The sequence below is a fragment of the Pongo abelii genome, chromosome 14 (assembly GCF_028885655.2).
Source record: "Pongo abelii isolate AG06213 chromosome 14, NHGRI_mPonAbe1-v2.0_pri, whole genome shotgun sequence".
Classification (NCBI taxonomy): Eukaryota; Metazoa; Chordata; class Mammalia; order Primates; family Hominidae; genus Pongo; species Pongo abelii.
In genome coordinates, this window is record NC_071999.2 from 21,076,206 (window position 1) to 21,103,964 (window position 27,759).

The window sequence follows — 27,759 nt, forward strand, 5'->3', positions numbered from 1 at the left end:
CACCTCAATGTGTAACAGCCTTTTTCGAGGGGATTTAATTCCAGTTCAACTTTAGTTTGTAAGTTCTGCTTCTTATAATCCCATCTGAATTCCTTATTCTCATTCACCTCCAATCACCTCCTCACTTTTCACCAATCGTAGTTGTCTTTCCTGCCCAAGAGTTAGAGCCAAGTAGCAGAAGACATCAAGCAAGGGCTGCATCCCGTGTGATGATGGGTATGGGCTCAGGCAGTCAGCCTCACATAGTGGCAGAGCTCTGGAGGGTGGGGAACACTTCCAGGGCTATTACGTCTGTTCTCTTCTTTGCCTGGGAGTCTCCACTCTTTGTCCATTGCTATCTCCTTCTGGCTCCAAGCAGGATTTGCTTCCCCCTCGATCCACACTGCTAGTACAGTCTCATTCCCACAGAAACAAAAAGTGACAAACACTAACATAAAAAGCCTCCCTCTGCAAGTTCTTCCACATTTTCCTGCCTCCATCCAAATAACAAAAGAATATTCTTCACAAAGCTCATCCTGAGAAGACTCTCAAACTAGTCTCAAGGCAACTCCTTGTTCACATGGATGCTCGTGAGAGTCAATAGCCTGAATCTCAATCTCTCTGCATGTTGTGGGTATGAATGCGTGTATATGTGTGTCCATATATACATCTATACATGTAGAATTGTATTTCTATAGTTCCTATGTTGCATTGGCCAGTCTACCAGAAGACACTCTTTCAACTCACACACACGGCAGTGCCAAAGAACTTAAAACATACATAGTAAGACAACACGTAACTCCCAGACTTAACGTTTTCAGTGAAAAACAGTTCCAATTAACTTTCAACACGTAAACTGCTTGAACCTTACAGAATTCAGGTGTGTTTGGTTAGTTAGAATCTGCCATGCCATTTTCCCTACACATCACACTTTATATAATTGTAGCACACATTTTACATCTATCCAAGACTCAGTGACTCAAAATTTAACTGAATTCTCTACCACTGAAGCTGACCAATGCGTGACAGCCTTTTGAGGGTAAATTTCTTTTCAATTCAACTCCACTGTGCAGGTGGTCAGCCTGCTAATCCCATTAAGGGCCGACTTCCTGAATGCCTCCATCACCTACATCCTTCACCCATCATGCTAGCCTTTGCTGTCCATGAGACGTAGGCAAGTAGCTGCGGGCCTAAGAAAGGGCTGCATCCAGTGAGGTGGTGGGTTTGGGGTTGGGTCTGGGCACCAGCCTCACATGTGGACCGAGCTCTGGAGGGTGAGGGACAAGTCCACATTCCATTAGTTCTGTTCTTTTCAGCCCAAAGCTTCACTGCTCCTTGTTGGCCACTATCTCCTCCATGTTGCAAATAGGATTCTCTCCTGCCTTGGGCCAATCTGGTAGGGTCTCAACTCAGGAAATCTGAGTCCCATAAAAAAACTGCTTACTAGGAACTAAGAGTGACAAATACACTAACAGGAAGAAGCAACTCTCCTATTACTTGCTCCTCTTTATACAACTCCATCAAAGAAGGATGCAAAGTTACTAAAAAATGCTACAATGAGACGAATTGGAAACTCTGTTAAAAAAAAAAAATCTATATGGCCATGCAGGCTCCTGAGAGTAAATTCCGCAAATGTCCATCAGTCTCCTTTCTCCTTATTTTAGGTTTCCACCGTGTGCATGGATCAGTTTGTGTAGTTTGCGTGGTGAAGAGAAGTGTGGATGGATAGATGGATGGATGGATGGATGGATGGATGGATGGATGGATGGATGGATGGGTGTATATATTTGCTCATGTGCCTGTGTGTGTGTATAGTTCTGTGCACACTTATGCTGATGGGTGACTTTATTTAACTATTTATTACTCACCTTTCTTTCGCAGGTGCCTCCTCGGTTGCTCCTTTAAATTCATTTGTCTGTGGACTAGCAGATGATAAGAGAATACAGTCAGAGAGGAGACATAATTCTGAATTTATATTCTGGAAAAATTACCTCTCACTACTCTAGACAGAAACCAATTAATTTCTGACTATTCATGTGTATAGCACTATTGGAACCTGGAATGTCTTTTTTTCTTTATTAGAAATGAGGATTTATATGGCGAAAACCAAAATCTTAGGCTGGGGAAAATAGTAATGCTTCCCGATTTAAGTAAACCTCTTTATTATGACCTCAGTCCCAATGTGTGACAGACTTTGTGGTGGCAGTTATTTCAAACTCAACTCCAGTTTGTAGGTAGTCAGCCCTCTTATTCCATTCAATGTCCTGCTTAAAAGGCCCTCCATTAGCTCCTTACGTTCACCCAGCATGGTGGTTCCTCATGCCCTACAAAAAGGGTCAGGTAACTAGAGGTCTGACACAGGGGCACAATCCAATAGGACGGTGATTTGAGGTTTGGAGCACCAGCCTCCGTGGTGGCAGAGTTCTGGAGGGTGGAGAACACCTCCAAGGCTCTTAGCTCTGTTGCTTTCTGCTGAAGGCTGCACAGTTCCCCGAGCACTCCTACCTCCTCCTCACTCCAAACAGGATTCTCTCTTCCCTCGGCCCACTGTGGTATGTCTGGTACACAGAAAATCTGCCTTTCCAAAGCATTTGCCTGCTACTTACTAAGGGTGACAAGACAGTAACAGACAGAAGCCTCTATCAATAGTCAGTTTCTTTTTTTCTAAACAATGTTAAAATGTGGAAGTTATCTATACATGATACAGTGAGATGATAAAGAACCTGTGTCAAAGAAACACTGTATTATCATGAACACATCTGAGAGTGAATCCCACTAATCTCGGTCTCTTTCTCTGTCACTGTTTTGTGTGTGTGTGTACATCTTTTGTTTTTTCTTTTTTTCTTTTTTGCAACAAAGTTTCGCTCCTGCTGCCCAGGGTGGAATGCAGCAGCATGTTCTCAGCTCACTGCAAACTCCACTTCCCCAGGTTCAATCGATTCTCCTGCCTCAGCCTCCTGAGTAGCTGGGATTAGAGGCGCCTGCCACCACACCTGGCTAGTTCTTATAGTTTTAGTAGAGACAGGGTTTCACGATGTTTGCCAGCCTGGTCTCGAACACCTGACCTCAGGGTATCTGCCTGCTTCAGCCTCCCAAAGTGCTCAGATTACAGGTGTGAACCATTGCACCTGGCCATGTGTACGTCTTTTATAACTCACCTATCATTGGGGCCGCGCTCAATGATGACTCCCGCCAGGGCATTCGGATTGGGACTAAAGGACAAATATGGTCAGAGTCAGACACAATGTGTAATTCTAATGTTTTGCAACAAATAGCTACAATTAGTCTATGTGTCATTCCCCAGTTACACTTTAATTATTCACATGTATGTATATCACGAAATTGACCAGGGATGGCATTTGTTTTTTTATTAGAAATGAGGTTTTATATGCCAACAGTGAGCATTGTAGGCTGTGAACATAGCGATGCATCCAGATTAAGTAAGGGTATCTACACCTCAAGGTGTAACAGCATTTTTGGAGAGCATTTAATTCTAGTTCAAATTTAGTTTCTGAGTCCCCCTTCTTATAATCCCATCTGAGTTCCTCATTCTCTATCACCTCCAATCACCTCTTCACTTTTCACCCATCCTAGTTGTCTTTCCTGCCCAAGAGTTGTGGCCAAGTAGCTGGAGGCCTCAAGCAAGGGCTCCATCCCATGTGAGGGTGGGTATGGGCAAAGGCAGTCAGCCTCACATAACAGCAGAGTTCTGGAGGGGGTGAAATAATTCCAGGGTTATTAGCTCTGTTCTTTGTTTTGGCTGGGATTTCTCTGATCTTTGTCCACTCCTATCTCCTTCTCGCTGCAAGCAGGATTCGCTTCTCCCTTGGTCCACACTACTAGCACATTCTCATTCTCACAGAAAGGTAATGTGACAAACACTAACATAAAAAGCCTCCCTCTATGAGTTCCTCCCCATTTTCCTACCTCCATCCAAAAAACAAAAGAATATTGCATACAAAGCTCATTCTGAGAGGACTCTAGAAATAGTTTCAAGGGAACTCCTTGTTCCCATGGATGCTTGTCACACTCAATAGCCCTACTCAGTCTCTCTTGTGTGTATGAATGCATGTATGTATGTGTTTGTATATGCATAGATACATGTATAACTGTATTCCTTGATATCACACGGTGCATTGGCCAGCCTACTAGAAGATACTCTCAATTCACACACAGGGCACTGCCAAAGAACTTAACATGTACATAGCAAGACAACATGTAACTTCCTAGACTTAACGTTTTCAGTTCAAAATAACTCCAATTGCTTTTGGGTTTTTTTTGTTGTTTTTGTTTGTTGTTGTTGTTGTTTGTTTTTTGAGACAGAGTCTCACTCTGTCACCCAAGCTGGAGTGCAGTGGCATGATCTCGGCTCACTGCAACCTCTGCCTCCCAGGTTCAAGCAATTCTCCTGCCTCAGCCTCCCGAGTAGCAGGGACTACAGGCGCCCGCCACCACACCCAGCTAATTTTGTATTTTTAGTAGAGATGGGGTTTCATCATGTTGGCCAGGCTGGCCTTGAACTACTGATCTCGTTATCTACCCTCCCTGGCCTCCCAAAGTGCTGGGACTACAGGCCTGAGCCACCGCACCCGACCTTCCAACTACTTTTCAAACTGTAAGCTGCCTTACCCTTACAGAAGTGATGTGTGTATGTGGTTCTTTGGAATCTGCCATGCCATTTACCCTACACATCATACTTTATATGATTGCAGCACATACTTTACACCTATCTAAGACTCACTGACTCAAGAGTTCACCAAAACTCTCTATCACTGGAGCTGGCCAATGCACGACAGCCTTTTGTGGGTGAATTTCTTTTAAATTCAACTCCACTGTGTAGGCATTCCTCCTTCTAATCCCATCTATGGCCCACTTCCTGGATCTCTCCATCACGTCTTTCCTTTCACCCATCATGCTAGACTTTCCCGTCCATGGGACACAGGCAAGTAGCTGTGGGCCTAAGGAAGGGCTGCATCCAATGAGGTGCTGTGCTTGTGTTTGTGTTTTAGCATCAGTCTCCTATGTTGACAGAGCTCTGGAGTGTGAGGGACAAGTCCATGTTCCATCAGCTCCGTTCTTTTCTGCCCAGGGCTTCACTGCTCCTTGTCAGCTGCTATCTCCTCCATGTTGCAAATAGGATTTTCTCCTCCCTTCTGTCAATCTGGTAGGCTCTCAAACTCAGGAAATCTGAGTCCTTTAAGAAGCTGCTTACTAGGAACTAAGGGTGACAAATACACTAACAGGAAGCAGCAGCTCTCCTATGACCTGCTCCTTTTTATATGACTCCATTAGAAAAGGATGCAATGTTACCTACAAAGGCTACAATGAGAATTGGAAACCCTGTTAAAAACCACTCTCTATGGCCATGCAGGCTTCTCAGAATAAACTCCACAAATGTCCGTCCATCTGTCTCCTTGTTGTATGTTTCCACTGTGTGCATGGGTTTGTTAGTGGATGTGTTTGAGAGAAGTGTGTACGGATGGATGCATGGATGGATCAATGGATATATTTGTTTATGTCCCTGTGTGTGTGAATACTTCTATGCTCAGTTGTAATTAGATAAATAGACACACGTATGCATAACTCACCTTTCATTCATACGTGCCTCTGGGTTCACTCCGGATAATTCATTTGTGGGTGGACTAGAGGATGACAAAAGAATACAGTCGGACAGGAGACACAATTCAAAATTTACTTTTCTGGTAAAACTAGCTTTCATTACTCTGCACATAAACCAGTTAAGTTCTGACTATTCATGTGTATAGCACTATTTGGTTTTGAAATGTCATTTTTTTATTAGAAAGGAGGATTTATATGATGGCAACGAACATCTTAGGCTGGGGAAAATAGTAATGCTTTCAGATTTAAATAAACCTCTTTATTATGACCTCAGTCCCAATGCGTGACAGCCTTTGTGGTGGCAGTTATTTCAAACTAAACTTTTGTGTGGAGGTAGTCAGCCCTCTTATTCCACTAAATGTGCTGCCTGAAAGCCCTCCATTACTTCTTCACTTGATTGTCTCTCTTGGTCCACAAGTAGGGTAAAGTAACTGCAGGTCTGAGTCAAGGACACAATCCAATATGATGGTATTTGGGGTTTGGAGTACCACCCTGTATTGTGGCAGAGTTCTGCAGGGTCAAAAACATTTCTAGGGTTGTTAGCTTTTTTCTCTTCTCCTGAGGTCTTCACTACTCTCTGTCCCTGCTGTCCTTTCCTGTTTCCAAAGAGGATTCTCTGCTGTCCTCAGCCATTATCGTAAGGTCTCACATATAGGCAGTCTGAAAATTATTTTTTATTTTTACTCAGTATCAAATAGACTAGTAAGAAAAATCATTCTTCTTTTTATGTGGTCATCTTTTATCTAAATTCATTCAAGACATAAAGTCACCTTCATATCCTATACTGAGATCACGTAGACACATGTGTCAAAGTTTTTTGCTTTTCCATTAATGCCCTTGAATGGGAACTTCCCTAATCTCCACCTTTATATTTCTCTGCAGTACCTGTGGGTGCATGCCTTGATTTAATATGAATGCATATAGGTATATATAAATGGTATATAATTGTTTCCTCCCTTGTTCATATATCCTTATATCTATATTGATTTCTTTCTTTTTTTTTTTTTTTTTTTCTTTTTTGAGATGGAGTCTCGCTCTGTTGCCCAGGCTGGAGTGCAGTGGCGCAATCTCGGCTCACTGCAAGCTCCGCCTCCCGGGCTCACGCCATTCTCCTGCCTCAGCCTCCTGAGTAGCTGGGACTACAGGCACCCGCCACCACGCCCAGCTAATTTTTTGTATTTTTAGTAGAGACGGGGTTTCACTGTCTTAGCCAGGATGGTCTCGATCTCCTGACCTCGTGATCTACCCACCTCAGCCTCCCAAAGTGCTGGGATTATAGGCGTGAGCCACTGCGCCCAGCCTCTATATTGATTTATTTCTGTCTCACAGTTCACTGATAGCTCCATTCCAGAGTACTGATTTGAATTTAGACTTGGCAGTGCTACAGAATTTAAATATATATATGTATCATCCAACACCAATATGACATCCTAGACTTCACTTTCTGGTTTGAATTACTCACAAGCGATGTTTAGTTCTTTACAATTGAATGAAGCACAAACTAAGCATTTGGTGGTTTACTTTATTTCAAATTCAGCTGCAGTTTCTATGTACAAATCCCCTTGACCACATCTCATTTCCTGACACTAAAATCCCTTCATCAGTGCCTTCTTTTCACCATCATAGTTGTCTTCTCTGCTCTCACACAGGATCAAGAAACTGCCCCATACAATGTGATGATGGGTGTGGGCTTGTAGTGTTAGCCTCACATGGTGGTAGAGCTCTGGGTGTGAGGAACCCTGACAGGGCCATTAGCTCTGTTTTTTTTCCCTAAGGGCTCCACTGCTCCCTGTCCACTGCTACTCGCTTGTTGCTCTGCGTAGGGTTTTCTTCCCTTGGTCCACTCTAGTATTTCTCATACACAGGAAATCTGACTTTCCTAAGTATGTGCCTGCTACTAAGGGTGACAAGACAATAACAAGAAGTTTCCCTTTTTTGACCTGTTCCTTTTTATCCAATTTAATCAAAAAGTTGGATAAGGGGCCTGCAGGGCCTATAGTGAAGAGATTTATAAATGGAGTAAAAGACATTCTGTATGGCCATGGATGATCCTGAGAGTAAGCACATAATCTTCATCTTTCTCTCTGTTGTTTCTCTCTCTTTTCTCTTTCTCTCCCTCTCTCTCTCTCCCTGTGTTTGTGTGTCTATATAGACAGAAGTAGTATATCTGCATATATATTTCTTTACATATTTGTGTATATATGTTTTATAATTCACATTTCACTGGTGGTTCTATCATAGGTCACCGATGTCAATTCTGTATGCAGGCTAAAGGAATATAAAAGTAGATAGTTGGACACACATGTAATTCTAAACTTACTTTTTGGATCAAACAGCTACAGTTACTCTATAATGTACTATCTGGTTGATATTTAAATATTCATGTGTATATCACTAATTCGAACTAGGTGTATCTTTTGTTTTAGGCAGAGTCTCACTCTCACCGAGGCTGGAGTGCAGTGGTGCGATCTTGGCTCACCGCAACCTCCGCCTCCCAGGTTCAAGCAATTCTCCTGCCTCAGCCTCCTGAGTAGATGGGATTACAGGCATGCACCACCACACCTGGCTAATTTGTGTATTTTTAATAGAGACAGGGTTTTGCCATGTTGGTCAGGCTGGTCTCAAATTCCCGGCCTCAAGTGATCTAGCTGTCTTGGCCTCCCAAAGTGCTGGGATTACAGATATGAGCCACCAAGCCTGGCCAGTGGCATTTATTTCTAATGTAACTGCAGTCTGTAAGGAAACATGCCTCTTACCCCCTCTAAATTCTTGATTCCTAAGTCCCTCTGTCACTTCCTTACTTTCACCCATCATGGCTGTCTTTCCCGCCCAGAAGATATGACCATGTAGCTGTAGGCCTGAGTCAGGAACTCCCTACAAAATGAGTGCGAGTTTGGGTTTTGTTTGGGGTGCCAGCCTCACATGGTGGTAGAACTCTAGAGGGTGAGGAACCCATTAAGGTTTCATGAACTCTGTTATTTTTGCTGAGTGCTTCACTCCTCCCTGTCACCTATTACCTCCCCATTGCTCCAAATAGGATTCTCTCTCCCTTTGGCCCACTGTAGTAGTAGGAGAGTCTCATAAATGGAAAACCTCAGAGGTTCATAAGGGATTGGATACTACTAACTTAGAGTGACAAATATACTAAGAGGAAGAAGCATCCCTTTCATGACTTCATCCTCTTTTATCCAATTTGGTCTGAAAAAAAAAATCGAAGGTTATCTATAGATCCTACAGTGAGAAGATTTAGACATAGTGTCAAAGATACTCTGTATTTCCAAGGATATGCCTGACAGTGAATTTTACAAATATCAACTTCTCTTTCTTTTTCATTGTTTTATGTTTCTGTGTGTGTATGTGTATGCATGCGTGTATGTTATGTGTATATATATATATATACATTTACGTGTACATAAATCTTTGTTTTTAACTCACATTTCATGGGTGGCTCTATCATAGGTTACTACCATCAACTCAATTGGCTGTAGGCTGAGGAATTATAAAAGCATATTATTCAGATACAAACATAATTTGGACTTACACTTTTGGTCGAATAGCTGCAGTTACTCTAGACATGAGTCTACCTGCCAAGGAATGCCAAAGATTGCCAGCAACTAGCAAAAGCTAGCAAAGAGGTATCAAACAGATTCTTCCTTATAGCCTTCATAAAAAGCCAACCCTACTGACAACCGCAATTTCAGATTTCTAGTCTCTAGCACTATGAGATGATTAATTTTTGTTTAAGGCACTTGGTTTGTGATACTTTGTTAAAGCAGCCCTAGAAACTAATATAGCCCAACCTGGTACAGTCTCATACACAGGCAATCCAACAGTTTTCTAAAAGTTTTGGCTACTAGTCAACTCAGCTAGGAAGAAGAAGTAGACTTCTTGTGATCTATTCATCTTGTATCCAACTAGACCCAAAAAGAAAAGGATGTTACATACAGAAGCTGAAACTACCAGTACTTTAGAAACAGTGTCCAAGAAAGTCTATATTTAACATTTGCTGTATCTTTATGAACACACACACGCACAATGCCTTTTACTGATGACTCCATTATAGGCTAGTGATATCATTTCACATAACCTAACATGGGTTAGTGATATCACTTCATTTGGGTCAGAGCTAAAGAATTAAACTAAATTGTACATAATCAAATACCACGTGAATTTGTAGGCTTAATTGTTATTCAAATTAGCTACAATAACCCTACAACTAATAAACTAGCTGTTCTAAAAACAAACAAACAAACAAACAAACAAAAAACACATGCAATTTGGAAACAATAGTGACCATCCCTGCCTGTCTCCATAGACAACAACAGCAACTAACCAGGAGTAGTTACGGTAAAATTAGGAAAGCATTAGGCTGGCTGATGAAAACAGGGAAGGGCTGAAGAGTCATCCTTGGGCCTTCACTCCTCCACCTGCCTCCATCTCCGAAGCCCAGGTTACAAACCAGAGAGACTGTCTCCTCCAATGCTGTTTTGTTCAGGCGCTTCAAGGTGATATAGTTGTTTAATTAAATGAAATTTTCCCTGAGGTTGCCTCTGTACTTGAGTCCTTATGCAACAAACTGCAAGCTAACCTAGTGTGTAAACTAACAGCATAATTATGAATAGAATATACACTTGTAACAGATAGCTGTGTCTCAGTCAATTACAGCAGCTGAGCTTCAGTCAATTGCGAGTGGCTGACTGATTCGAACAAGACAAAACATCCAGCTGTAACCAGTTGTAACCAACAAAGCTGTTTCTGGACCTCACTTCCATTTTCTGTCCATAATGCTCTCTGGCCACATTGCCAGCTTGCAGTTTTTCCAACTTGTTCTGGTTCTAAAAGCTTCCCAACTCGCGAATCATTCTTGTACTATTAAACTCTGTTAAATTTACCTTGTCTAAAGTTTTTCCTTTTCACAACCCAGAGGAGTTGCCTGGTCAGTGTTTCATGGTTCCTGAGACTCTCTACCCTGGGGCATATCACTTCTCTTCATTTTAAACTTACTGACAATGACACAGCTTACGTCCTAGAGTTCAGTGAGACTGACTATAATTCCTGCCCAAACCAGGACATTTTTGAAAGGAAAAAGTGGATGCTATTAATAATTATGTTGCAAGAACAGCAGCAGACTGAGATTGTCCTTCAGTCCTTCCCCAATACAAATGACCAGACAGAGCAGCCAACAGCCACAAAAAATCTGGGTTCACAAACCAACATGATTAGATACCTGAGGAATACAACTACTGAAAAAGAAATACAACAAGCTGAACAACAGCATACCAACTGTAGCAAAACTACTGGAACACACTGACCAAGATTTTAAAGTAAGCATGACAAATATTCGTAAGGATAAGAGGACACAAAGGAAGATGTTGAAACATGAAATGAGGATGGGAGTCGTAAGAAAAAATAAAAGAGAAAGCCTTAACTGTAAAAGTATAACTGCCAAAACATATAAATTGTTGAGGGATAAATAGCAGTTTGGATACCTGTGAAAAGCTAATTAATTTAGAGTTAGAAGGTTAGATTGAGAAACTTACCCAGAAAATAGTAGAAAAGAATAAAGAGAACATACTAAAGAAAAGAAGAATGTTATGGAGGATAAAAACAGATATCTAACATCTAGAATATGGAAATCTAAGAAGAAATGAAAACTAAAAATGCAAAATGTGAAAATTTATGATGATAAATTTCCCAGAATTCAAGAAAGAAGAAATAAATCAGCTTTAAGTATCTAATGGAGACAAAGAGAAAATTCTAACACCTTCTAGAAAGAGCAAAAGACCTATGAGAGCACAAGGACAGACCAACATCATAGATCTCTGTACCATAAAGAAAGCTTCCACAGGATAAAGTCCACAGGATCAATATCATATTGGTGTTCTCTGAATATATTGTAATATGATTAGCTTTTTTTAAAAAAAACCCACATTTGAAACTAAATTACACATTACTGAATACCTCTTATGTTAAAAGGGAAATCATGAAATATTTTAAATACTAAGAACTGATTGATAATAACATGACAAACTTTGTAGGATACAATGAAGCAATATTTACAAGAAAATTTACTGATATATAAGCATTAATAAGAAGTCAAGATGGTTAAAAGCAAAGAGCACACATTTAAGTAGAGAAGTTGGAAAAGGAGCACAGGGCAAAGTCTATGGAGTAATAAGGAAGCAAAACATAAGGAGGTAAGCATAAGTCACTGAACTGGAGAAGAAAAAACCGTGGAGAAGATTAACAAAACAAAAGTGTGTCTCTTTGAAAAGATTACTACAAATGGACCTGTGGCAATAATAATCAAGAACAAACAGAGTGAATATCCAAATAAAATGTACAAGAAGAGAGCATAACTATAACACAACTAAAATTTTTTAAAACGAGATTATTCAATTATATGCTAATAAATGTGAAAACTTAGATGGAATGGAAAAATTCCTAGACAAATATAAAACACTAACATTAGTGCAAGAAAATATATTTATATAGAAATAGAATACTCAAGTAACAAAGAAATCAACCTAGTATTTAAAGCCCTTCCCTCTCCCAAACACCACAGGGCCCACATAGGTATTTTTCAAAATTTTTTAGAATATTGATATACTTACTACAAAATCTATGTCAACATATAAAGGCTCTATTAATAACTAATCGTAGTAATAAAAAAAGGTGTAGTGATGCCATAAGTATCAATGGAGCAAAATATGAGCTCAGAGATAAACCTATGTAGATATATGTCATTGAAGATGATTATATAAACAAGGAAAAAGGATGAACTGTTTAATAGATGGTATTTGGAAAATCAGCCTACCATTGGGAGAAAAATGAAACCAAATCCCTACCTAACACCATATTTAAGGGTAAACTCTAAGCAGATTAAAGCATTAAATGTGTAAATTAAAACTATGAGGATTAGAAATTACCTTTGTAGACTGAAAGTGGGAAAATTTGAAACTTTAAAAGTAAAATAATAAGGCAAAAAGTTCTGTCATGAAGAGAATGAAGAACAACAATGCCAAAGCTAACAGGCAGATGACGGATTGGAGAACATAACTTCAATGTCTAAAACTGACATGAAGGATGATTTGAATACATAAAGCGATAGTCCAAACTTTTGAATGGTATTCCATGCATCTGAGTCTGTTTAGTGTTGCCATAAGGGATACCTGAGGCTGGGTAATTTATAAAGAAAAGAGGTTTATTTGGCTCACAGTTGTGTGCTGCACAAGAAGCCTGATGCCAACATCTGCTTCTGAGGCTGCTCCCATTTATGGTGGAAGATGAAGGGGAACTGACATGTGCAGAGATCAAATGGCAAGAGGGGAAGCAAGGTGGGGGAAGCCACCGGTCTCTTTTTAAACCACCAGCTTTTGCAAGAACTAATAGAGTGAGTACTCACTCACCCTCACTCCCAGGGAGGGAATTAATCTATTCATCTTCCAAACACCTTCCATTAGGCCCCACCTCCAACATTGGGGATCAAATTTCAACATGAGGTTTGGGGGTACAAACCTCCAAACAATAGCACCATGTTTTTAATGTTACTAAAAAGAGTGAATTCTTGCTATATTGTTTACAAATGTAACATAATCACTTTGAAAATTAAACATAATTTTAAAAGAAATTTGATTAACTTATTCTAAAATATAAAATATTCAAAAAGAGCACATGTAAATTAACAAGACAAAGACAGGAACACCAGTGGAAAAATGGGCTAAGTTCATGAATGGACCATTACAGAAGAAATCCCAAATGCTATAAGAACATAAAATGATGCTCAAACTCGTGAGTTATCACATAAATGCAAAGTAAAACATAATGCAATATGTTACCATCTATTTGATTATATAAATTAGAAAGTTTGATTATGTCAAGTGTTGTTGTGAATGTGTATGTGTAGGAACCATCATGCACTGTTGATGACATGCAGACTGGTATAACCATTGTGAGAGCAATAGGCAGTATTCAGTCAAATTCAAAATATGCAGTCCCATGGCCCATCAAGTCCTGTTTCATGTTCCTACAGAAATACTCAAACAGGCTTATAGGGGTCTGGCATAAGGATAATCATTTGGCGGCAGTCTTTGTGAAGGCAAATGGTAGGAAGCAATATATGTGTTCTTCACTAGGGGATGCATGCTGTGGAATTTTTCATACCAGTTAAAAGCAACAATTAAAGGTATACACAAGAAGAATAATCTTATGTTACTAAGCAAAAAACTAACAAAATGAGATACGACTTAACACCATTTAAGTAAATTTAAAAACATATAGGCAAAACAATAATACATAGTTTACAGAACACATATAAATGTATATACTGTATATTAAACATATTAAAATTGTTGCATATATGCATATATCTGTATATGTCATTATGTATATCTGTACTCTCATCTATATATTAAAAAGGCCTACAAGTAGCAATGAGCCACTGGCAATGAGCATACCAAATGCAAAATATTGGTTTCTAAAGGGCATCGGGTTCTTTGGTTAAATGGCTGATTCCAGGGCTGGGGAAATGCTCAAAAAGTGATGGGAACATGTCAAGTCAAAAGGACAAAGGGGCTAGATTTAGGGAGTCCCACTGGCCAAATATGGGACCATTTAAACAACAAAATAAATAATGACAGAAAGGATTGTAATTCATTGAAATAATGTAAGAATTTATAAGTTCATAGTAATAGTGAATAAATAGGAGTAGGAATAGCTCTCCTTATAATAGAATGATACTTATTAAACACAGAAAAACTACTTTTTTAAAAAAAAATCACCATTTTGTAACGATCACAGTTATAACTGATTCACATAAAAATCAATGAATGCTAAAACTAGTGCATGAAAGTTTTATGTGGAACAGGATACTGAACATTGAAGATAGTTTTAACATAGACTGAAAGTATCTTCCCCCAAAGTGGATACTAATTATAAACTGAATAATATTTACTTGCCAGTGAATAAATCTGGCAATACCTCTCAACCACAATAGAGATATGGACCATAAAACAGTGTAATATTCAACAGAGGAGTTACTTAATCTGAAAGTGGTATTCAAATCCCTCATCTATCCTTCAAAAGGCCATGAAATTATTTCCTGTCATCTCATATAAAAGACGTTGTAATATTCTAAGAGCTTGCATTTAGGTTGTCTCTGAAAAGAGTCTGATGAATAACTTGACAATAAGAAAGTGAATGCTGAGATTTTAGAGTGAATAGACATTTTAATCTCATAGTCTACTTTTTGTTAACTAACTCACCCCTCTCACATTTCAAAAATATCTAAAAGTAGCTGTTAGACATTCTATTAAGTCCTCCTGTCGAAAATGGAAATGTTTGGAGATTCCATCTTTGCATCATCTTCCTATATCCCACTTTTAAACATTTTTGGCATTGAAAATTATCCTTCAAATGAACTTTTAGATATCACCCATGCTTAGGAAACTTCAAATCTGCAAGTGGTGAATAGATAATCTGCACAGGAAACATTTTTTTTTTTTTTTGAGACAGAGTTTCACTCTGTCGCCTAGGCTGCAGTGCAGTGGTGCTGTCTCAGCTCACTGCAACCTCTGCCTCCCGGATTCAAGTGATCCTTCTGCCTCAGCCTCCTGAGTAGCTGGGACTACAGGCATGCACCACCACGCCCAGCTAATTTTTGTATTTTTAGTAGAGACGGGGTTTTACCATATTGGCCAGGCTGGTCTCGAACTCCTGACCTCATGGTCCACCTGCCTCAGCCTCCCAAAGTGCTGGGATTACAGGCTTGAGCCACCATGCCCAGCCAGAAAACACTTTTGACAAACACACAAGCATTTCCTTTTGTAGAATCCTTGGGCCATATTAAGGGTATTGTTAAGCTGGCATCTCATAAAGTGTACAGAATAAAACACTAATTTGGGGAGACGTTAAAAGGGAAAAGTAACAACAGCAGCAGCGCTTGTTTTATTTAAATGTAGAAAATTAATTCAAAATATAAAAAAAAATTTGATGACTATATTGGTAATCTTACGATAAGAAATAACTTTCTGAGTATAACACAAACAGCATCGGTTATAAAAGTACCAATTACATTTGAACACATGAAGCTTATTACAAAGCTCTATGTAAGGTTGCTGTATTTTACTTCAAACATCAAATGCAAAAATATATTAGAGATTTGCCACATGAAGCGGTGATATGACCAATTTATTTGAACAACAAAATTCCTTGAATCTAAAAGATATGGTAAATATGACTTAGCTTACTTAAGACCTAACTTTTTAGAAAGAATTTTAGAATCAGTGTCCAGAAAACTATTTTCCCATGAATAATTCTGAGACTGAATTTCGCAAACCTGACTTCTTCCCATCTCCAATATATATTATAACATCACCTTTCATTGTTGACTCCAGCACAGATTTCTGATGTCAATTCATTGGGGTCAGTGCAAAGGGTTGAAAGGTAAATAGTAAGAAACAACATAAATGCATACATGACTTTTTTTTTTTTTTTTTTTTGGTTCAAATTGGCTATGATTGCGCTACAAATTACAATGTGTTGTCCCTAAAAATTCTCATGTAAATCTGTTATTTGGCAGCTGGTACTTCATTTTTCTCTAGAAAGAAGTCTTTATGTGTTGGTAATAAAAATTGTTTAGGACTCTCAAAAAAGTTTAATGAATCAAGATTTAAATACAATTCTTTATTACTGAACCTGATCATCATGTGTGGCAGCAAATTTAACTTAAATTTGCTTCAAATTCATGTTCCATTTGTAGGCACACATTATTCTTGCCCATTTTGATTTCCTAATTATCAAGTCCCTCCACCACCTTCATGCTCTTCATGAGTCACAGATATCTTTGCTTCCCCTCAAATAGGATCAAGTGACAAACCTGAGGCAGGGGCTCCATCCAATGTGATGATGGCTTTGAGTTTGGGGCACCAGCTCTGAAGGGTGAGGGACAGATACAGGGTCTCTTAGCTTCTTTCTTTCTGCTGAGGGCTCCTCTGCTGCCTGTCCAATGCTACCACCTTCTTTCTCCAAGTAGGATTCTCTACTCTCTTGGATCACTCTTGAGAGAGTCTCATACACAGGCATTCTGATAGTTTCCTAAGGTTTTGGCTGCTAATTACTTGGGGTCACAAACAATCTTTGAGTACCAAGCATCCCTCTTCTGACCTGATATTTTTTCCACTCTGGTTCAAAAACAATGTTACCAAAGATGCTTAAAGTCTGATAGAAAGCTGTTATTGCCATTGATGCTCCCAGTATTTTTCACCACTTAGATCAGTCAATTCACCCATTGTGGTCATAGTTGTCAGAGCATACAGTAGAATCTGTTAGTGAATCCATAACTCTACCAAAGAGTAAAAAGCACATACAAAAAATAAAGTCAGATATTTTGGAAGGCAATCAGGATGTTAATCTCAACAGTATTTCAGGACACAAAAAATAAAATCAGAGGAATTTTGACAAGAACTAAAGAAACAATTTCAGGATACAGCACTAGTACTTCTGAGACTGTGTGTGTGTGTGTGTGTGTGTGTGAGAGAGAGAGAGAGAGAGAGAGACAGAAGACACAGAAAAAAGAAAGAAAATGTAAGAATAATGAATGTTTCTATATCAATGGCTAGCTAGTTCCTGGTCATCCTTGGTAGGAAATAAACAAGTAGGTAAGTCAAGCATAGCCTTAATTATGTTTAAAACATTTTGTGAACTTAAAGTGGATTATGTGTTTACAATGATTTTGTTTTCTTTTTGTCTGGATTCATTTTTTTAAAGTTATATGGCTATATTTTACAATATCAAGACTTCCTAGCACCGGAACCCCTGGCTTGGCTAATTTAATCTCTCTGCAACTTCATTTCCTCATCTGTAAGTTAAGACACACGCAAAATACACTCCACATCTGTCAACTTCATAAAATCATGCTGAATATTCAGCATTTTGCAAATATTGGTTTTTAGACAACCTGCTCTCCACACCAAATATTATGCCATAAAAATCAGTATGTGGCAATATAAACTGATACATATTTTTAGTTTCAAATACACAAACATTCTCATCAAGGTAATACGCTCCCAAGACTCAAGAATTAATGCTCTTTGCCACAATTTTCTAACTTTTCAAACGTTTAAATAAGAAACTGATCACACACATTTTTTTGCTGCTGATAAAAACTGGGATTCTCTAAGAGTGTGCTGAGGTTTCTTAACTTATTTGACCACAGAACCTCTTTCTCATAGTGGAAATGTGTGAGAAACACATTTTGGAAACAATATATTAAATGGTATCTTTTTATGTCTTTAAGAAAAGTTCTGCTACACAAACTAATTTTGGACCCTGATCAATAGCTCAAACCTTTAAGCACAGATAGACATTAATATTGTGCTAATCTTTCAGCCTGTGAGGAAAGGAGTGCCAGAGTTCAAATTATCAGATCTCGTTAGCCTGGCCTGAGGGCCATGAGGGGAACCTTTCAAGTTCTAAGTGGGTGTTCTCATGTCCTTGAATGGCTCCTGGATATTCATCTAGGTCTCAGGAAAAACAATACCTTTTACAAAAAGAAAGGCATCTATAGGCATCCGCTACTTTTCAGCAGGATGAATAATTGGATTGTCTATGCAGAATACACTAACAAATCATAACAGGTGAAAATGTTCAAAACACCAAAAAGGTAAGAATTTGAGTTTCCGACATAAGCAGCCTTATTAAATGATTACTGGATTTTTCAGACATCCTCTACTGAGGAAGAGAACTGGAAGACACTCAAATTACTCCAGATTCAGGTGACAAGCCAGGATTGCTAAGCAAGTTCCTTGGGAAACTAATCTCCAAAAAGGGCACAAAACATCCATAGACGTTACCTGAACTCCTTTCAGGGAGAGTATTGCATGAAGTCTGAAATAATACTTTGATAAGCTGCTTTGGGGCACAGAATGATTTCCCTCATGGGACATGAATAAGTAGCTAGCTAAATTGCCCTCTAAGGAAGGTGAGAATTGCAAACTGTTCTAAACTAAAGTGGTCATGCAGAATTCTTAAATGCTTTTTGGTAGATAGGAGCAACCACAGAAGTCCGAGTTAGGTGAAGGTTAGCTACGCCTTTATAATCATGCTACCAGGTTATAATGAAAAGTAGTTCTCCGACCAAATCTGCCACACATACAGATATTCATTTAACAAAACATTCAGTAGCAAGCAGGCACAGTACATAAGCTTCTGTAAGCTTTCTGTACTTTAGGTGCTCCAAGCATGAAAGCTTCATTCTCAACAGATTCGTAATGTTCCAGAGGCCAAAATCTTCCTAAACCTTCCTGGAGATAGGACCATATGAGGATCAAGCCTTGGGTGTCGTCTCTAGATATACACTACAGGCCACCCTCATACACCTTTATCCTGTTTATGCAAGGGTGGGCTGTCTCCAAAACACTTTAGTTGATTCACAGATCTTAAAATGTCATATAATTGTAACATCCATCATGCTGCTTTGTAAGCCACCAATTTCACTAATAAAAACCCATTTGTGACCTTCGCTGTAATAATTAACAATGTTTCAGGTGTTAATTGAGGTGGGACCACTGAAGCCCTTTTGGTGGCCATCTCTGTGGAGTGGCTTCCTGAGCTGAACACTAGCTCACCATCCTTGAACAGAGCATCCACCATTAGGGCAACCAGCCACCCCTGTAGGAAAGATTAAAGTGACCCGTATATGCATATTATCACACTGCCTAAAATGTCATATTTTTAAGGACATTAACAGGCACAGAATGAGGCTTGGTTTGTTTTTTAAAATTTTTTCTATTTGTATTATTTTTCTATCTAATTATTTTTCTATTTTTATTTGCTGGGTCATAGACAACAGCAAATTCCATACCTTTGGAGTTATACCAGCTCATCTGCAGTAGGAGTAGAAATGTCAAAGCTCTCAGTCTACCACCTTGTGCTCCAGAGATGTGGCGCCAGCACATCTTTGGACGTGAACCAGGGCAACCCAAGGCAGAGCTGGATTTCTGGGAGTTTCTCCCTGTAAGCCCTGGACCTGCTTACCTATAGACCAGACTGCTTCCGGCGCCGCTGCCAGTCAGAAGAGCCTGGGGTCTGTTCAGCTGCTAGAGTAACACAAGTCTGAGGTCTTGTGTCTTCAGTACAACATTCTCTAAGAGGGAGAAATTTAATCAAGATCCTGTTAGCAGTTTTCTCTCTTGTTGCCTTTCAAGATGATGGCTTTTCCTTTTTTCATTTTTTAGTTCCCAAAACCAAGCTTGTTAAATCAAATCTTGACCCAATTCCTGGCAAGTAACAAGGTTATTGCTATTTGGCCTTACACCCACTGGTTGTCCCCCAGTACCCTGAGGGTAAGGGGACTCTGTAAGGTCCCTGGGAGGGGAAAGGAATGTCAATTAGTGGTCCCCCCAGCTGGGTATAAGCAAACTTTCCTGTCTATGGGCCCCAGAGACCACCTTCTAGTTCCCCCGCCAAAACTTTACATGATTTTAATTCTCCTGATGAGGATGAGAGGACAGCATTAGCCAACAGAGAGGGCAGAGGATGGGATGGGACTCCCCTGATCAGAGACCTCACCTCTAGGTCTTTACCTTGTATTGAGAATAAGTCAGTTCTGTAATAAGAACTCTGTGCCCATGGCAACCCCAAACAGAATCCTGGTGCTCTTGTGATTCTTGTAGAGTGGGGAATAGAACGAGCTTGGCCCCAGACTGCAGAGACTTAAAAACATGCTGTTCTGCCATACATACAGATACTCATTAAAGATGAGGGAGAAGGGCATGGGGTGGGGGAGAATGTACCAAAACCAAAGACCACAGGATAATAACCTCAGAGCAGAGACTATCTCTCCAGTTATTTTTTCTTTTGTATGTAATGGAGGGGATTCTTATTTACTCTGATGAAGAAGTTTACATCAAGTGTTCAGCTTCCTTTGTGGGTTAGAGAGAATAACCAGAGGGCTCAGTCATCCTCTCTGAATAACTATGTTTGTTTAGTGTTTTCTAGACAATATTAATTTTCACTAAAATAAACAAGGTTGACAGGACTTGGGGGGGTACCTCATTGACTCAAGCTATCATTTTATAGGATTGTGAAAAAACAAATAGTTGTACATTTAAAATACACTCATATTCTAGCTAGAAGAGAGGATTTTGAATATTCTTACATCAAAGAAATGGTAAATGTTTAAGGCAATGGATATGCTAATTACCATGATTTGATCATTATGCAATGTAAAATGTACTGAAACATCACACTGTACCTCACAAATATGTACAATTTATCATGTGTCAATTAAAATTTTGAGTATAAGAAAAAATAAACTTCAATTGTAAGAAAACAACCCAACTTTTAAAAAATGGGCAAAATATGTGAACAGATACTTCACTAATAAAGATTTGCAACTGACAAATAAGCAAATGAAAAAATGGTCATCATCACTAGCTATTAGAGAAATGCAGATTAAAACTACAATAAGAAACCACTAGATACCTATTAGAATATCTAAAATTAGAAAGATGGCGTGTTGACAAAGATAGAGAGAAACTGAAACTCTCATACAATGCCAGGAATGTAAAGTGCTAGATCCACTTTGGAAAACAGTTTGACAGTTTCTTAAGAAGTGAATTAGGTCTTCCAGTTCCCACTCCAACACGTAGAGAGAGAGAACTTGGAAGTCATCACTCCCATCTTCGCAACGGAAAAAAAGATAATCAAACTGAAAATCAACAACTTTTCTTAGATCTGTCCGAAAATAGAGGTCACAGGGAAACCACTTCCTCAAAAACTAGAGAGATGGGTGACTATAGAAAATCACAGTTTACCTGAGAGCAGAAGCCACAGAGCCAGTAATTGGTAGGAACACTTCAATGGTAATCAGTAAATTTATTGGTGGCTGAGCGTGGACTCGCTTGAGAGTTAAAAGCTTGTTGGAGTCCCGTCTTGGGAGCCCCTTAGACTTTCATGAATTTTACTTCCAGAAACCCCACCAGGTTCTCATGATGAAGGCTGAAGAAAATTTCCTCAGGCTCTTTACACAAGGAAAAGGGAAAAGCAACCATTTCAAAATATGCCCTAATTGGGGGATAGAGAGAGTGAGTGGGTATAGCAACCATTTTGAAATATGCCCAGAGCATTCTATTCTCTGTGTGAAAGACCTGCTCTAAAGAAAAACTGCTTTATCAGGGCCTTGTCTGACATAGGGGAAAAGCAGTAAGACAACTCTAAACCCCTCTAGCTTTCCTGTTCCACATAAAAGGAAAGGAAAAAAAAAGAAATCATTACCAATTCAATATCATAAAAATGTATACCTATGTTTTTGTCTAAGAGCATAGTTTGGGATCTTACATTTAGATACTTCCTCCATTTGAGGTAAATTTTTCTGTATGATGTGACAAAGAGATCTAACTTCATTCATTTGTATGTGGATATCCAGTTGTTCCCATGCCACTTGCTGAAGGGACTGTACTTTTCCACTGAATAGTCTTGGTACCCTTGTGGAAAATCAATTGACCTTAAATGTATGGATTTACTCTCAATTCTATTCCATTGATCTACATGTCTATCCTTATTCTAGTACTACACAATTTTAACCTCTATAGCTTTATAGTAAGTTTTGAAATAATAAAGTGTGGACTCTGCAACTTCATTGTTCTTCTTCAAGATTGTTTTGGTTATTCAGAGTCCCTTGCATTTTCAAATGAATCTTAGATCAGCAAGTCAATTTCTGCAAAAACAGAAGCTAGGATTTTGATAGGAACTAAGTTGAACATGTAGATCAATTTGTGGAGTACTGTCATCTTAATAATAATGTCTTCCATTCAATAAATACAGAATGTGTATCCATTTATTTAGGTCTTAATCACTTTCAATAATGTTTTGTAGTCTTACATTTCTTTTGTTTTAGTCTTATTTTTTAATGCTATTGTAAATAAAATTACTTTCTTAATTTCATTTTGAGCCTACTCATTGCTAATGTTTCTAAATATAACTAATTTTTTGCACATTGATCTTATATCTTTTGTGAACTCAATTGTTGCTCCAGCAGGTTTGTTGTTGTTGTGGGTTACTTAGATTTTCTATATACAACATTATTTATCTGCAAAAAATAGAGTTTCACTCTTTCCATTCCAATCTAGATGCTTTTTATTTCTTTTGTGTGGTTGGTTTTGTTTTTTTTTTTTTTTTTTGGTCTAATTATCCTGGCTAGAATCTCCAGTACAATGTTGAACAGAAAAAGCAAGCAGGTATCCTTGTCTTGTTCCTCATCTTAGGAGAAAAGATTTAAGACTTTCACCACTAAGTTTAATGTTAGCTGCTGGTTTTTCATAATCTTTACCAGATTATCTAAGGGTTTAGGTTTTTTGTTGTTGTTGTTGTTATTTACCTAAGTTCTTTACCACATTTTTGAGTTCTTTTTTTTTTTCTTGATCAGGCTAGCTAATCTATCAATTTTGTTGATCTTTTCAAATAACTTTTGGTTTTGTTTATTTTCTCTATTGTTTTTCTGCTTGCTATTTTATTTATTTTCACTCTAACATTTATTATATCCTTGCTTTACTTGCTTTGGTTTCAGTTTGCTCTTCCTCTTCTAGTTTCTTTAGGTGGAAAGTTAAATTATTGATTGAGATCTTTCTTCCATTCTAATGTAAGAATTTACACTACAAATTTCCCTCTAAGCATGGCATTAGCTGCATTCCATAAGTTTTGAGATGTGGAATTTTTGTTTTCATTTATCTCAAACTATGTTCTGATTTCTCTTGGATTTCTTCTATGACCAACTGATTATTTAAGGGTACATTGTTTCATTTCCATATATTTGTGAACTTACCAAATTTCCTTATCTTACTATTCTAACTTCATTTTATTGCAGTTGAGAACATGCTTTGTATGATTTAAATCTTTTAAAATCTATTGAGAGTTGTTTTCTTGCCTAGCATATGGTCTTTCCTGGGGAATGTTCCATGTGCACTTATAAAGACTGTATACTCTGTTGTTGCTGGATGGAGAATGCTATAGATATCTGTTAAATCTAGTTGGTTTATAGTATTATTCAAGTCTTACATTTTCTTATTGATTTTCTGCCCAATTATCTAGCTATTAATGAAAGTGGGGAATTGAAATCCTCAACTATTATTGCTGAATTATTTCTCCCTTCAATTCTGTCAATTTTTTCTTCATGTACTTTGGGGCTCTGTTATATGTTTCTGATGGATTGATCCTCTTATTATTATAAAATGTCCTTTGTTTTTAATAAAAATCTTTGCCTTTAAGTCTGTTTTTTTCTGATTTTTTATCATGATTCCATCTCTTTATTTAGTTAGTTAGTTAGTTTTTTGGTTACTGTTTGCTTGTTATATCTTTTTCTATATTTTTACTTTTAATCTATTTGAGTCTTGGTCTAAAACACGTCTCTTATAGACAGCATATAGTAGGATCATGTCCTTTAATTCATTCTGCAAATGTCTTCCTTTTAAATGGAGAGAAATTTCCATTTAATACAATCACTGATAAAGTAAGATTTATGCTAAATAGTTTTATAGTGTACAATTTTTATTTCTTTGTCATTTCTTTTACTACATTTTTGAGTTGTTTTCTTAGTGGTTGCCCTGGATATTGCAATTAACATGTTGATTTATAACTATGTAGTTCCTATTAATACCAACTTAATTACAACAGTATACATAAACTTTTTCCTATGTAGCTCCATTCCCTCTCTCTTCCATTGTGCTGTTAATGCCCTATAAACCATATCTTCATATACTCTATGTTCATCAACCCATTTATGAGAATTGCTTTATGCTTATACTGCCTTTTATATTTACTCATATAGTTATCTTTCTCAGCTCTTTATTTCCTCATGTGGATTTGAGTTACTACCTAGTATTCTTTCCTTTCAGCCTAAATGACTCCCATTAGTATTTCTTATAGAGATGTCTTCAAGCAACAAATTATTTTAGTTTTGTTTACCGAGGAATGTCTTAAATGTCCTAAGATACTTAATGCCTTATGTTTCTCCTTCAATGTTGAAGGATATTTTTTCTACATATAGAATTCTTGATTAATAAGTCTCATTAGACCCTTAGTAGCCATCTTGATTATCACACCAACTGTCATGGCATCACAGGGGTGGTATACAAGTAACCCTTATTTCACTTCATAATTGGCCCAATATGCCCCGGTAATTATCCTGGCAATTTGGATATGCCAGAGAGAAGCCACAGTGTGCTTCCTTTAAGTGAAAAGGTGAAAGTCTCTGACATCATAAGGAAAGAAAAATGTTACAGGCTGAGGTTGCTAAGATTTACAGTAAGGAAAAATCCTCTACTCATAAAATTGTGAAGAAGAACAAAGAAATTCGTGCCAGTTTTGCTGTCAAAAGCTGCAAAAGTTACAGCTACAGTGCATGATAAGTACTTAGTTGAGATGGAAAAGACATTGAATTTGTAGGTGGAAGACATGAACAGAAATGTCTTCTGACAGCAAGCAGGTTTAGTACTCTCAGCATTTGTTTTTTTCTTTGTTTTCTTTTGTTTTGTTTACATTTTTTTTCTTGTTTTTGAGACGGAGTCTCACTCTATCACCCAGGCTGGAGTGCAGTGGTGTGATCTCGGGTCACTACAAGCTCTGCCTCCCAGGTTCACGCCATTCTCCTGCCTCAGCCTCCCAAGTAGCTAGGACTACAGGCGCCCACCACCATGTCCAGCTAATTTTTTTGTATTTTTTTTAGTAGAGATGGGGTTTCACCACGTTAGCCAGGATGGTCTCGATCTCCTGACCTCATGATCCACCCACCTCAGCCTCCCAAAGTGCTGGGATTACAGGCATGAGCCACTGCGCCCAGCCTTTGTTTACATTTTTTGTTAGCATATTGTGTATCTCAACTTATCTATACCCCAGGTAGCCATTATGTTCAGCAATTGCCTCTGATTGTTTTCAACAAACATGAACAAAGGCTGGGGGAGCTCTAAGTGAGGCCAAATAAAGATAGTCTTGTGCGTGCAGTCTTCCTTGGACCTCCTAGTCAGGTCACATAATAAGATTTCTCTGGGAATAAGGCTTTGAATGAGTCCCAACCCCCTTTTGTTCCTTTCTATGGGTCCCAGGAGCTTGTTTTTCACCAAGATTGTAGGTTGTTGGTTTTCAAGGCTACCATGGAGCTGGGAGGATATAATGAGCATAAAGTAAGAACACTACAAAGCTCACTATTCCCACCAAAATTCAGCTTACATTCTTGAATAAATGCTCCCAAGATTGCAGCAAGCCTTTGGATATTTTCCAGAGATCTGAAAAAGTTGCTTTTATTTTTCCCAGATGCTTTTATGAACAAAGGAATTTTTGAAGGTTCCTAGCTTGCCATTTTTACTGACATCACTTCCAAATACACTTTTATTTTTATTTTTATTTTTTATTTATTTTTTTGAAACAGAGTCTCGTTCTGTTGCCCAGGCTGGAGTGCAGTGGTGCAATCTTGGCTCACTGCAACCTCTGCCTCCCAAGTTCAAGTGATTCTCCTGCCTCAGCCTCCCTAGTAGCTGGGATTACAGGTGCATGCCACCATGCCCAGCTAACTTTTGTATTTTTAGTACAGACGGGGTTTCACCATGTTGGTCAGGCTGGTCTCAAACTCCTGACCTCAGGTTATCCTCGCACCTCAGCCTCCCAAAGGGATTACAGGCATGAGATACCATGCCCAGCCCCAAATACACTTTTAAATATATTTCTGAACTCACAAAATATGAAGGAAGTACAAAATGATTACACACATGCACACACAATCTAGAGGTGAAACTAAAGTCATCAGTCAATGCAGAAGCCAGAGATGCCCTGGAAGTGTGCCAAAACCAAAACCTAGAGCTTTGTTAGTTAACATTGTGGCTGCCTGAGGTAGTAAATAGGAATTGGGGCAATCAATAGGAAAGTCAAAATACTTTCTTTTTTAAAAAGCTGGGAATGAGATGTCAATAAGAGACTTTGAAATGCTCTGACACAATCTGTCAGGAATCTGTTCAGCAATGCTGGGGATCTAGAATTTTTCTCATTAACTGACTAATAGGATTTAAACCTGACAAAGTAGGGAACTGAGTCTGAGACCTCCATATAAATCCAGGGACCAAAATTGGCTACATATTTAGTAGAAAAGACAAAGTTGGAAGGATATGACAAGTGAAGCAATAAGCAAATCAGTCTGCAGGCAGTAGATTTTAAAACATTAGTAATTTTAAGTCTTCCCTAATGTTTTCTAACCAGCTTTACTCTTATGCTGGAATTTGAATTTACACCATATTCATAGTCCAAGAAATCTCAAACCAATAAATCAAACTAAAATTGTTCCTGATTGATACTACTTCCAGAACCAAGCAGAAACCAGGCAAATCATCTCAATTCTGGTCTCTCAGGACACCCAAAGTTAAAGTTTAGACAAATATGAGCTATTTCTAAAATTTAACAGAGTTGAAGAGTCAAACTACCATAAGCAGGAGTCAACAGAAACCATAAAGAGAAGAAAAAGACATAGAAAAATACAAATATTAAAATTATAACAAACTTTATACTCAGGAAGCAGGTTTAAAAGTATGTTTAAAGTGAAAAGATAGAGATTAACACTATGGGGAGCATTAAAAGTGGCCATTGGTCCACTCTGGAACTTCAAAGTAGGTTTTCTGAAAAAGATGATGCTTGAGCTTGGGCGTGAAGGACAATAAATAATAAACCAGGAGAAAAAGTGGGGAGCGAGTTTCAGAGAAAAAGATCATAATGAACAAATACATGGAAGCATTGAATAGCAGAGGGACTTCAGGGGAAATTATAAACATTTACCTATTACTGCAATAACAAATGTAGAGCAGGGAGTAACAGGAGATGCCTGCACAGTATATTAAGAAGTACAGACATTATTTCATAGGCAATAGAGAGTCAAAAATGGATTTTAAGAAGGGAAGTCTCAGGATAATTTTGTTTCAGGCAGTCTGTCTTTCAGTGGTGAGGAGAGAGGGCAACATTGAAGTGTCAGGGATCAGTCAGGAGGCTACTACACAGCTTGGGAGAGAGGGTAACATTGAAGTGTCAGGGATCAGTTAGGAGGCTACTACACAGCTTAGGAGAGAGGGCAACATTGAAGCGTCAGGGATCAGTCAGGAGGCTACTACACAGCTTGGGAGAGAGGGCAAC

At 38.4% G+C, this 27,759-nt stretch overlaps 1 protein-coding gene across 1 annotated transcript in view; it reads right to left on the reverse strand.

The window, feature by feature from the left end:
- TPTE2 (transmembrane phosphoinositide 3-phosphatase and tensin homolog 2) overlaps window positions 1-27,759 on the reverse strand; it is a 130,327-nt gene that overhangs the window by 73,047 nt on the left and 29,521 nt on the right. The window contains 3 exon segments of the mRNA XM_054529366.2: window positions 1,848-1,901; window positions 3,138-3,191; window positions 5,568-5,621. Of these exon segments, the coding sequence (XP_054385341.2) occupies window positions 1,848-1,901; window positions 3,138-3,191; window positions 5,568-5,621 (162 nt within the window).